Genomic DNA, 12,403 nt, shown 5'->3' with positions numbered 1-12,403 from the left:
TAGAGATGTCTAAAGTTATCATTTATGCCTAAAATTCTATTTTAAGATGTAATTAATCTTAGTTTGAATGTTGTAAAAATATTGTATGATGTTTAGTTGACTGATTGTCATTTTAAATTACCAATAGGTTTTGATATGGTTATTTTTGTAATTAATGTAAAACATCTTAAGGGGCATTTGGTAAAAGTTATAGAATTTTCTGAGTTGTATAACTATTTTTTAAATAATTCTTTATACGAGTGTTAAATCCAGAAAATATCTGACTGTTTTAAATGTCTTATAAAAATCCTAATTAAGAGCTATGATAAATTGGTTTTTAGATCTTAGTGTCCACGGAGGAAATCACCATCTATGTTTTATCTTTCTAAAATGACAAGACTCATCCAACTATGAGTTGTACGCGATTAAATATAATTTTTCTAAAACAGAGTGTCACGGTTTTGTTTTTCTGCAGTTTTGGTCAACTACGAGTTTGACTGTGGTCTTGGTCCGTTAATCTTCAATTCAAATTTCTAGAAAATTTATGAACAATAGTGTTAGCAGTGTGGATTAATCCACATAAATATAATGAATTTTGGAACTCGTATGAAGCCTGTAAAATTCTAGGAATCTACCTTTCTCAGTTTTTCAATTTTACAATTTGGTGTTGAAATCGTTACTTATTAATTAATCATAAAACATGAACGGTGTTAATATATTTATTTGAGAACCAAAATGTGTTTTGTTTCCGGTGGCTTTAAAATTAGGTTAAATCGCCGGTTAGATCTTCCCAAATAAATTTTCAAAGTTTTCCGCTGCGATAGAAATGGTAACTTGACCATAAATTAATCAAGCCCAAATTAATTACTTAACGAGCTTGGGCTTAGTAGCCGGGCTTCGTCTATGGTATCGAAGTAGCACTTCGGGTTTTCGGGCATGGGATCCGTGCAAGATCCGGGCCCGAAAATCGGGGTGTTACATTTCTCCTGACGAAGTTTTAACGAGGCAATTAACTTAGACTCGTCGATCCTTGAAGATCGTATTGCATGTGATGAACTACATGTAATGTAAGAGACAACATGTGAAGTACTACATGTGAAGAGTTGTATCAAGGTTTTATCCCACTGGATTTTTCCTTGTTAAAGTTTTAGTAATGCGTTTCGGCACAAGTCATCAAGGAGAGGACGTCAAGAAGAAATACATTCCAAGCGCTATATGTGAAGCACTATGTATGAAGTTTTGTTATTGAACCGCACAAGGGAGAGTGTTACAGGGTCTACGGTCCATGGATGTGCGGTCCATCCACTTACTCATTATATATTATATATGTATATATTGTAACCTATGTAATTGAACAACTTATCTCTCTAATATAATGATTCTTCTTGTCTCTACATCTCCTTTTTCGTCTGTGATTTCCTGAATCAGTAGGTGATTTTTAGTGGAGAAATAGAAATATATAGAATTCTTAAATGGCATTGGAACGGTTTGGTGTTTGATTGTTCTTGGGTACGATCGTACTCGCGGAAGTATCCCCTGTTGATATTTCCAATCTAAGTAACATTGAAACACTTGCTCAACGAAAACAGGTCGATATTTCAACTCTGAACTCTAAATACTTGCTCCATTTTGTTGTTCTTGAATATTTTCTTATTGTTTATTTTGTGATCATATGCCTGTTAGTTGAGAACTATTACATCTGGTTGAGTTTTGATCAATGTTAAACTTTGTTCTTGTCATAACTTGTTACGTGGTTTGATCGAGTTTGTCTTATCCTACGTGATCTTCATAATAGCATCAAGAGTTGAGGTCCTCATGGTCTGTGTAGTATCATGTTTTACATCTTATTCCTGCATAGTTGTCCATCCATGTCATCGCATGCATCTTGCATATGAGTATCGTTTAGGCATCAGTAAATCCTATTTCAAAATCTCTGGCTAGTTGGTAGACACATGCAGTGAGTGGTACATATAATGGTCGTCCATATTTCATGACTTTTTGATTAGCGAAAATAATGCATTATAGTTTGGTAGGATTCTGCCTATTGATTTGTTAGCTCTGGGTACTATTTGGTCCAATTGCATATCAGGTTATATCGCGTCTTTGTCAAAGTGTTAATTAAGGCATGTTTCAATGTAGATGAGTGAAGTTAATAATAATTATTGTTTGGTTGAATGATACGTCTTGGTGCCTAGTACTTTGAATAATAATAATAATTTTCACATAATGATAATAATAATAATTTTTGGTGATAATAATAATAATTTTGGTAATAATTGTTGGAAATAGAACTAATAATGTAACTGAGAAGAAGATACTTAGCTCAAACCGATGTTGCTGGAGATGCACAGAAAATGTAGAGGGACGTATACGATACGCTGTCCTAAAGGCAATATCGGCTGCTACTCCGCTGAGATGCTATAGCAGTTGGCGAGTCACCTCCAGGATACAACTACTGATAGTACCCCTCAATTTAGCATACAAAGAGAGTACCCTTAGAACTTGGCAGTGTTAGCAAAAGCTCAAAACAGAGAAACTAGAAATAAAAACTTATTTTCTGAAAGCAGAGGGAGAGCAGAAGAAGAGACGTTTCTCTGTTGTGTCTCAAAAGAGCTCAAGACTCCTCCCTTATATAGTGTTTAAAACGTTACAAACGAGAGGAAAAATGCATGCAACAAAACCATGCGTAAGACAGAATTACTGGTAATGTTTGGTTAAAAACAGTGTTGCTTTTGTCAGGCTTAGAGCAGTGTGTTGGTTATTGTTTCCAAAACAAATACGTACAGACAAGAAAGCCAGGACAAACATGTGCAGACAAGGAAGGCAAGACAAACACGTACAGACAAGAAAGCCAAGACAAACATGTGCAGACAAAGAAGGAGATTCTTCTACATGTGTGTAAAACACGTACCAAAAGTTTTAGCAAAAAGATAGGATCTAATGCACCCACACCCACACCCACACCCACACCCGAACCGAGCCCGACCCGACCGACCGGACGGACGGCGGCGGCGTGCGTGCTTTTGTGCGAAGCACCGCGCGTACGGGAAAGGCAACCTTGCCCTAGTCTAGGCCTTCCCCCCTCACACAAAAGTCTAATGACCCAAGGGCCATGCCCTTTTAGCCAATTCTATGGTATTTAAGTCTAAAACTCTTTAGATTTTAGTCTATGTGGGACTATTGTTTTATCTATTCAAATGAAAAAACAAGTAGTGGGCAATAGGTCTAGAGATCAAAACATAGTCCATGCAAATTTGGTATAACAAAGCCGTTTTTTCTAACAATCCCCCACATGAATGGTAAAACATATCGACGAAATACGAGAAAACATAATACATCAATATTAGGCTAAGGTGTCCCAGAGATTGAACCTTAACTTAGTGAGAGGTTACCGGAACTGCTTGTTGTTACGGTGAACACAATGTCTTGAACCTCCAACAGTGAGTGCAATTCAGAAATAACAACCACACTTTGATGTCTCAAAGAAAAAGAAAGCTGCCAAGCTCTTGCCGTTGTGCCCGTTTTTGCCGTGGGATAAATCCCGGACTTAATGAATGTCTCTAGAGAAAAATCTCAAATTCTCATAGGAAGCGTCCCCACTTCCAACATCCACATAGGTGAGTCCATTAAGAGTGTCCTGCCACACTCCGCTTTAAGCAAAGTCATGGAACTCATTAAGATCTTGACAGATCATCCTAAAACATGCAGGTAGCACTATCATACGGTTACACCATAGGGAGGGACAAATATAGTGCTCTCTTGACATCACCAAAAATTAGTTATCTCATTGAACCTTATTCTTGGAGCTCCATTCAAAAGGTTGAGTGTCCTTCATGGTGATTTATTCTATGAGCTTGAGTCCCATCCCCTTCGATGTGGATCTAACTACCTCTCTAGATAACCCTTTCTCCAAAGGATCTGCAATATTCTCTTTAGACCTCACAAAGTCTATAGAGATGATATCAGTAGAGAGTAGTTGTTTCACTGTCTTGTGTCTTCTTTGAAGATGTATAGATTTTCCGTTGTATACACTATTCTTTGCGCATCCAATAGCAGCTTGACTGTCACAGTGGATTGCGATCGAAGACACAGGCTTGGGCCAGAGTGGAATTCCTCCCAGTAAACCTCGTATCCATTCAGCTTCCTCCCCAGCTTTCTCCAAGGCTATAAACTCAGACTCCATGGTGGATCGAGAGATACATGTCTGTTTGGAAGACTTCCATGACACAGACGCACCACCAAGTGTGAAGATGTACCCACTAGTGGATTTGCACTCATCTGAGTCTGATATCCAGTTAGCATCATAGTACCCTTCTAGCACAGCAGGATACTTCCCAAAACTTAAGCAATAGTTTGAAGTTCCTCTCAGGTACCTTAGAACTCTGTAGAGAGCATTCCAGTGATCCTGCCCATGGTTGCAAGTGTACCTGCTTAATCTACTCACAGTGTAGGCAATATCAGGTCTTGTACAGTTCATTAAATACATAAGACTGTCAATAACACGAGAATACTCAAGCTGATAAATACCCTCACCCTTGTTCTTTTTCTATTTACAATTGGGATCATAAGGAGTAGTTGCAGGTTTAGCATTTTCATGATTAAATCTCTTAAGAAAAGTTTCAACATAATGAGATTGACTAAGTCTATATCCATCAGACATATTTCTGATTTTCATCCCTAAGATTACATCAGCAGGGCCTAAGTCTTTCATGTCAAAGTTTTCGTTAAGCATGCTTTTAGTGGTATTAATACTATCAAGGTTACTACCTAATATGAGCATATCATCAACATATAGGCACACAATAACATGAGAATCATACACAGATTTAATGTAAACACATTTATCATATTCATTAACCTTGAAGCCATTAGATATCATTACATGATTAAATTTTTCATGCCACTGTTTAGGTGCTTGTTTTAAACCATACAAAGATTTTTTCAGTTTGCATACTTTATCTTCATAAACTTTCACAACAAAACTTTCAGGTTGGTCCATATAAATTTCTTCATTCAATTCACCATATAAAAAAGCAGTTTTAACATCCATCTGATGTATATGAAAATCAAAAATAGAAGCAATAGCAATCAGCATCCGGATAGAAGTGATTCTTGTGACCGGTGAATAGGTATCAAATAAATCTAATCCTTCTTGTTGTTTATACCCCTTAGCTACCAACCTAGCTTTGTGTTTTTCTATAGTTCCATCTGTTCTAAGTTTCCTTTTGAAGACCCACTTGCAACCTATGGTTTTACTACCAGGAGGTAAGTCTACAAGGTCCCAAGTTTCATTTTGTTGAATGGAATCCCACTCATTATTTGAAGCTTCTTCCCAGAAGGGAGCTTCCGGAGAGGTCATAGATTCCTTATAAGTTTGGGGTTCAGACTCTACCGTAAGAGTCACAAAATCTGGACCAAAACTTTTCTCGGTTCTGACCCTCTTACTTCTTCTAGGTTCGGTTTCAGCATCTAGAGACGGGGGTTGACTAGTCGAAGGAACATCTGAGAGATCATCGCGGACCCTTTTATGAGGTCCAGACCCTAAAGGGAAAATGTGTTCGAAAAACACTGCATCTCTGGATTCCATTATGGTGTTCTCACCAATTACCATGAACCTATAAGCACTAGTGTGCTCAGGATATCCTAGGAAAACACAATCTATAGTTTTAGGTCCTATTTTGGTTTTCTTGGAACGAGGAGTGGCCACCTTGGCCAAACACCCCCACATTTTAAAGTATGCATAGGACGGTTGTCTTCCTTTCCATAACTCATATGGAGTTTTGTCGGATTTCTTAAATGGAACTCGATTCAAGATATAGCATGCAGAGAGAATTTCTTCCCCCCACATGTTCGAAGGTAGCCCTGAACTAGCTAACATAGCGTTCACCATATCTATGAGTTTTCGGTTTTTCCTTTCAGCTACTCCATTCGACTCAGGTGAAGAAGGCGCAGTAGTTTCATGAATGATGCCATTAAGTTTGCAGAATTCTCCTATAGATATCACATACTCACCGCCTCGGTCTGACCTAAGAGTTTTAATAGTAACACCTCTTTGGTTTTCTACTTCAAGTTTATATAATTTGAAAGCGTCTAAGGCTTCATCTTTACTTCTAAGAAGATAAACTTGACAGTATCTTGAGTGATCATCTATAAAAGTGATGTACCATTTTTTACCTCCTCTAGTTGGTGTTGATTTCAAATCTCCCAAATCCGAGTGGATTAATTCTAGGGGAGTTGTACTACGTTCAACCCTTTTGTTGAAGGGTTTTCTTGCATATTTAGATTCAACACAAATTTCACATTTATGACCTCTGTCAATGTTTATTTTAGGAATGCATCCTAATTTAGCAAGTCTTTCAATGGATTTGAAATTAACATGTCCTAGTCTATCATGCCAAACATGTGAGGAGTCACAAACATAAGCAGAAGAAGATGCATTGTCATTCAAGTTCAAAGAAAGTACACTAAGCTTAATCATGTTTTCAGTGACATATCCTTTTCCTACGAAGTCACCACCCTTAGAGATTACAACTTTTTTAGACTCAGATACAAATTTAAAACCTTTCCCAAGTAAGATGGTTTCTGAGATAAGATTCTTGCATATGTTCGGGACGTGATACACGTCATTCAATGCGAGAGTTTTTCCTGAAGTGAGCTTCAATTCAACCTTGCCTTTTCCTACCACTTTAGAGGTAGAAGAGTTTCCCATAAAAAATTTCTCATCGTCTCCTACTTTGTTATAGGAGTAGAAAGCATTTCTGAACTTACACACATGCCTGGTGGCTCCAGAATCAAGCCACCAGTCTCTCACATTGGTCACATTAGAGACAAGGTTGACTTCAGACACCATGCCAGTAAAATATCCAGAATCATCTACTACGTTTGCCTTATTTTTATGTTTAGGATCATTTTTGGTCTTTTTAGGTGCCCTACAGTCTTTGGCCATATGACCAGTTTTCCCACAGTTATAGCAGTCGCCTTTGATGGTGTTTTTGGAGACACCACCCTTTGGCTTAAGATGGTTACCTTTGGAGTTACGTTGTTTGTTACGTTTACCATTTTTGTTGGATTCTCCGTGCCTTTTCTTTGACGCAGCATTATCGTCCAGGACATGAGCTTTGTTGGACATGTCTTTGCTCAGCATCAGGCTTTTGTCCTTGCAGCACAGAAGTTCCTCCACCTGGATCTTTTTCCCCAGCTCCACCATGGTGATTTCGCGATTCTTGTGTCGCAGCCTCCTCTTGTACTCGTTCCATGAGGGTGGTAGCTTTTCAGTTAATGCAGATACTTGTAGAGATTCATCAATATGCATTCCTTCAGCAAGAATTTCGTTGATGAGTAGCTGGAGTTCGAAGAATTGCTCTACAACAGGATTTTCATCAGTCATCTTATACTCCAGGAACCTAGCTACCAAGAACTTCTTGCTTCCAGCAGCCTCTGCAAGATATTTTTCTTCTAGGGCTTCCCATAAATCAAAAGCAGTAAAATTCTCTTTTGCATTATAAAAGTCGTACAAGGAGTCATCCAGACAGTTAAGAATGTGGTTTTTGCACATGTAATTCTTCCTAGTCCACCTATCCAGTCTATCTTCATAGCCACGGTCATAAAGCCTTCTTGAGGGTCTTTCTAAGGCAACTTCATCTAGCCTTTGGTCTTTTAAGAAGAATAACATTTTGGACTGCCATCGTTTAAAGTCTTTGCCACTAAACTTTGGGGGTTTGTCTACAGTACTCTTTCCCATGTTGTTACAAAAAATATAGTAAAGAGGATATTGCCTTTAGATTGTTGGAAATAGAACTAATAATATAACTGAGAAGAAGATACTTAGCTCAAACCGATGTTGCTGGAGATGCACAGAAAATGTAGAGGCACGTATACGATACGCTGTCCTAAAGGAAATATCGCCTGCTACTCCGCTGAGATGCTATAGCAGTTGGCGAGTCACCTCCAGGATACAACTACTGATAGTACCCCTCAATGTAGCATACAAAGAGAGTACCCTTAGAACTTGGCAGTGTTAGCAAAAGCTCAAAACAGAGAAACTAGAAATAAAAACTTATTTTCTGAAAGCATAGGGAGAGCATAAGAAGAGACGTTTCTCTGTTGTGTCTCAAAAGAGCTCAAGACTCCTCCCTTATATAGTGTTTAAGACGTTACAAACGAGAGGAAAAATGCATGCAACAAAACCATGCGTAAGACAGAATTACTGGTAATGTTTGGTTAAAAACAGTGTTGCTTTTGTCAGGCTTAGAGCAGTGTGTTGGTTACTGTTGCCAAAACAAATACGTACAGACAAGAAAGCCAGGACAAACAATGTGCAGACAAGGAATGCAAGACAAACACGTACAGACAAGAAAGCCAAGACAAACATGTGCAGACAAAGAAGAAGATTCTTCTACATGTGTGTAAAACACGTACCAAAATTTTTAGCAAAAAGATAGGATCTAATGAACCCACACCCGAACCCGAACCCGAACCGAGCCCGAGCCCGACCCGACCGACCGGACGGCGGCGGCGTGCGTGCTTCTGTGCGAAGCACCACGCTACGGGAAAGGCAACCTTGCCCTAGTCTAGTCCTTCCCCCCTCACACAAAAGTCTAATGACCCAAGGGCCATTCCCTTTTAGCCAATTCTATGGTATTTAAGTCTAAAACTCTTTAGATTTTAGTCTATGTGGGACTATTGTTTTATCTATTCAAATGAAAAAACAAGTAGTGGGCAATAGGTCTAGAGATCAAAACATAGTCCATAAAAATTTGGTATAACAAAGCCGTTTTTTTCTAACAATAATAATAATAATAGTTTCGATATTTTTGGTGATAATAATAATTCTCGTGATTTGACCGGATTTTGTTCCATTTTACAGGATTTGGTGCGTTTTTTATTTGCTTAATAATTCCATTAGCATTTATAATTTGATGTATTTATTTCACTATTTGTTAATGCAAGTTAGAATCCTAAAACCGATTATAAAGTAGAGGCCAAGTTTCGGCTTGTACGGGCTAGGTGCCTCACACCTTCATAACTCGTATCTTGATTCCCGGACTCTTATTCTGTTTTTGGACCAGTGTTTGTTTTGGGTCCTAACTCCCTAAGTTGGGTGGATGATTCCTTTAATATTAATCCCCTTATTAATAATTTTCCACGTGATTCCCATTTCAGATATTTAAAGATCCTAACCGATTTCGACGGTATCTACAGTGGCGACTTCACTGGGACTTAGAGAATCTAACTCGAAAAATAATTGGGATTTTAGGGTTTTAATTTACACTGCTCGGTATTTGCACACACACACGTGCACGGTATCTACACACGATATCTACAGTGGCGACAGTATCTGCACACGGTATCTACAGTGGCGACGGTATCAGTAACCGATTCATCAATGGGGGCAGTTTTAGGACAATATGATGAAGATGGTAAGAAAGATCGGGCTATTTACTATGAATCAAAATACTCAACATTAGAGAAAACATGCCTTGCTCTTGTCTGGGCTACTCAACGGCTTAGACATTACATGTTATCTCATTCGGTGCAATTGTTATCAAGGATGGACCCACTTAAATATCTATTTGAAAAGCCAATAATCTCAGGGAGAACGGCCAGGTGGCAGTTGTTGTTAGAAGAATTTGATATCACTTATCTGATACAAAAGTCAATAAAAGGAAGAGCAATACCAGATCACTTAGCAGCGCAACCTATCCCGGATTGCGAGACACTCATAACAGAATTTCCCGACGAACATATCCTTGTTGCTGAACAAGATGATGAAGGTGAATTGTGGAAGATGTATTTTGATGGAGCAATGAACCCAGTTGGTAAAGGAGCAAAGGCAATTTTGATATCTCCTGATGAGGTACGCATTCCAATTTCTATTCAATTGAATTTCAACTGTACTAACAATATGGCTAAATATGAAGCATGCATTGATGGATTGAGAGATGCCTTGGAGTTATCAGTCAAGAAGTTGGAGGTATATGGAGATTCTTTGCTGATTGTCAACCAAACACAGAAAGTCTGGAAGATCAAGGAAGAAAAGCTAGTTTCATACCATGAATGCCTCATGAAGCTGGTGGAGAAGTTTGATTGCATTACTTTTCATCATCTCTATAGATACAACAATCAGTTTGCAAATGCATTAGTTGCTTTAGCATCACTAATCCCGATCCAAGGAGATTCCACAGTCAAACCCATCGAGGTGGCGCGAAGAGAGCAACCAGCTTACCGTTACGCGGTTGAGATCGAAGCAGAAACACCCGACGGAGTCCATGGTACCATGATATCAAGAATTACTTATAGTATCAGACGATGCCAGACGGGTTGAGTAGAAAAGAACGTCGTTACATACAACGCATGTCCTTTCAATTTATCATCCTCGGAGTGCTTTATAAAAAATCTTATGATGGGATTTTGTTGAGGTGTATAGATGGAGATGAAGCTTGACGCCTTCTTAATGAGGTACATGAAGGAATCTGCGGCCCACACATGAACGGACACATGTTATCCAGGAAAATTCTTCGGATGGGATATTATTGGACGACGATGGAATCAGATTGCTTCAAATACGTGAAAAGATGCCATAAATGCCAAATACATGCCAATTTATTACATTTGACACCGACCGAGTTGCACCCTCTTACATCACCATGGCCTTTTTTCTGTTTGGTACATTGATGTGATTGGGAAGTTAAATCTTTCTGCATCAAATGGGCATGAATACATCATAGTGGCAATTGATTGTTTTACAAAGTGGGTTGAGGCAATATCCGTCAAGAATCCTACAAGGAATTAGACTATTAAGTTCCTCATGAATAACATCATATGTCGTTATGGATTGCCAAATGAGATTATATCAGATAATGGGTCCAATTTTGTTAGCGAGGAGGTAAAAAGGGAGTGTGCAAAGTACAAGATCCATCTAAGGAACTCAACTGTTTATAGGCCGCAAACCAATTGTGTTGTGGAAGCTGCAAACAAGACATTAGGCAGAATCTTGAAGAAGATGACCGAAACATACAAAGAATGGAGTGAGAAGTTACCTTATGCATTATGGGCCCATCGTACCTCGATCCGTACACCCACTGGTATGACTCCGTACTCTTTGGTTTATGGAACATAGGCAGTTTTGCCCGTTGAAGTTGAAATTCCCACCTTACGAGTGAAAAAGGAAGGCACGATACCAAAAGATGAATGGATAGAATTGAAGGTTCAACAACTAAATTTGATCGATGAAAAGACGATACATGCCGCATATCATGCACAGGCTTACCAGGAGAGGATAGCTCGAAGTTTCAACAAGAAGGTTCATCCGCGAGGCTTAAAGGAAGGAGATTTAGTGCTTAAAGAAGTCAGACCTATAAAACATTCTGACCCAATAGGAAAGTTCAAGCCTAATTAGGAGGGTCCGAATATCATCAAAAGCATCTACCCAGAATCCGCAGTCCGATTAACTGATCTGGACGGACGAGAAGAGCCGAAGATCACAAATGTTAACCAACTGAAGAAATACTACACCTAAGGTAAGTGCTCAAATCTATCTGAGGGAGGTGAACGCTTATACAACTTAAGGAGAAATTTTTTAGCAGTCCAATATCTCTCTCATAGTGTCAGGTAGAAAATAAGTAGGGGCAGGGTCATCACTGTGTTTGTCCCCTTCAGTCAGTCAGTCAATAAAAAAAATCAAGAATTATTATTTTCAGTCTTATGGAGTCAGTCAGTCAAAAAAAATAATCAAGAGTTATTATTTTCAGTCAAAAGGGGCACCGCCATCATACTGGGTCCATGTCATTAGAACATTTCAGTCTTTTATTACTTTGTTTGGTGTGTTGAAAGTCTTTTAGTCTTAGAGAGAGATATTTCAGTCCATTTATATCTCATCATTAGTCTTGTATGTAATCTCCTAAAGTTATATGAGAAACGGACGTCCAAACGGGTAGATTTGAGTAGCAAAAAAAAAGTGTAGTTATTAAACAACCACTTGAGAAAATTGGTCGGCATTTGAAGAAATCAAAGAAGAATAAGAAGCATGGAGGAGAAATGGTCAACAGTTGAAGGAGTCAGAAAAGAGTGGTAAGTTGCATGATCAAACAAGGATAGAAGAAGGTAAGCCAGCATATATGTACTCGGGAATTATTGGGAAAAACGTCAAACAGTTGGGGATGGTTGGAAATGGTCAGATTGACTCTTGAAAATTCAACGGTGCCGGCGTAATACCAGTGTCCTCCCCACCCTACACGGTAAATCAGGAAGTTGGGCTCCTATGTAACATAATCAGGTATTATTGTTTTCAATTTTATAGTGTTTTCAAAAAAAATAAAAAATAATAATAATAATAAAATACTTCTACACTGCCAATGAAAGATGGGGGTCTAGGTGTTTACACGATGGATGACACAAATAAATACTGTTTTCCCGCTTCTTGTTT

The 12,403-nt window shown here is 38.6% G+C and overlaps 1 protein-coding gene across 1 annotated transcript; it reads left to right on the top strand.

Moving 5' to 3' along the window:
* The first annotated feature begins 9,364 nt into the window (after positions 1-9,364).
* LOC113290715 lies at positions 9,365-10,303 on the top strand. The gene has a single exon (XM_026540298.1). The coding sequence runs from the start codon at positions 9,365-9,367 to the stop codon at positions 10,301-10,303; it is 939 nt and encodes a 312-aa protein (XP_026396083.1).
* Positions 10,304-12,403: the final 2,100 nt, after the last annotated feature.

This window comes from Papaver somniferum, chromosome 6, assembly GCF_003573695.1.
Source record: "Papaver somniferum cultivar HN1 chromosome 6, ASM357369v1, whole genome shotgun sequence".
NCBI lineage: Eukaryota > Viridiplantae > Streptophyta > Magnoliopsida > Ranunculales > Papaveraceae > Papaver > Papaver somniferum.
Note: the sequence above shows the minus strand (reverse complement) of the source record. Positions and strands in the feature narration are given on the sequence as shown.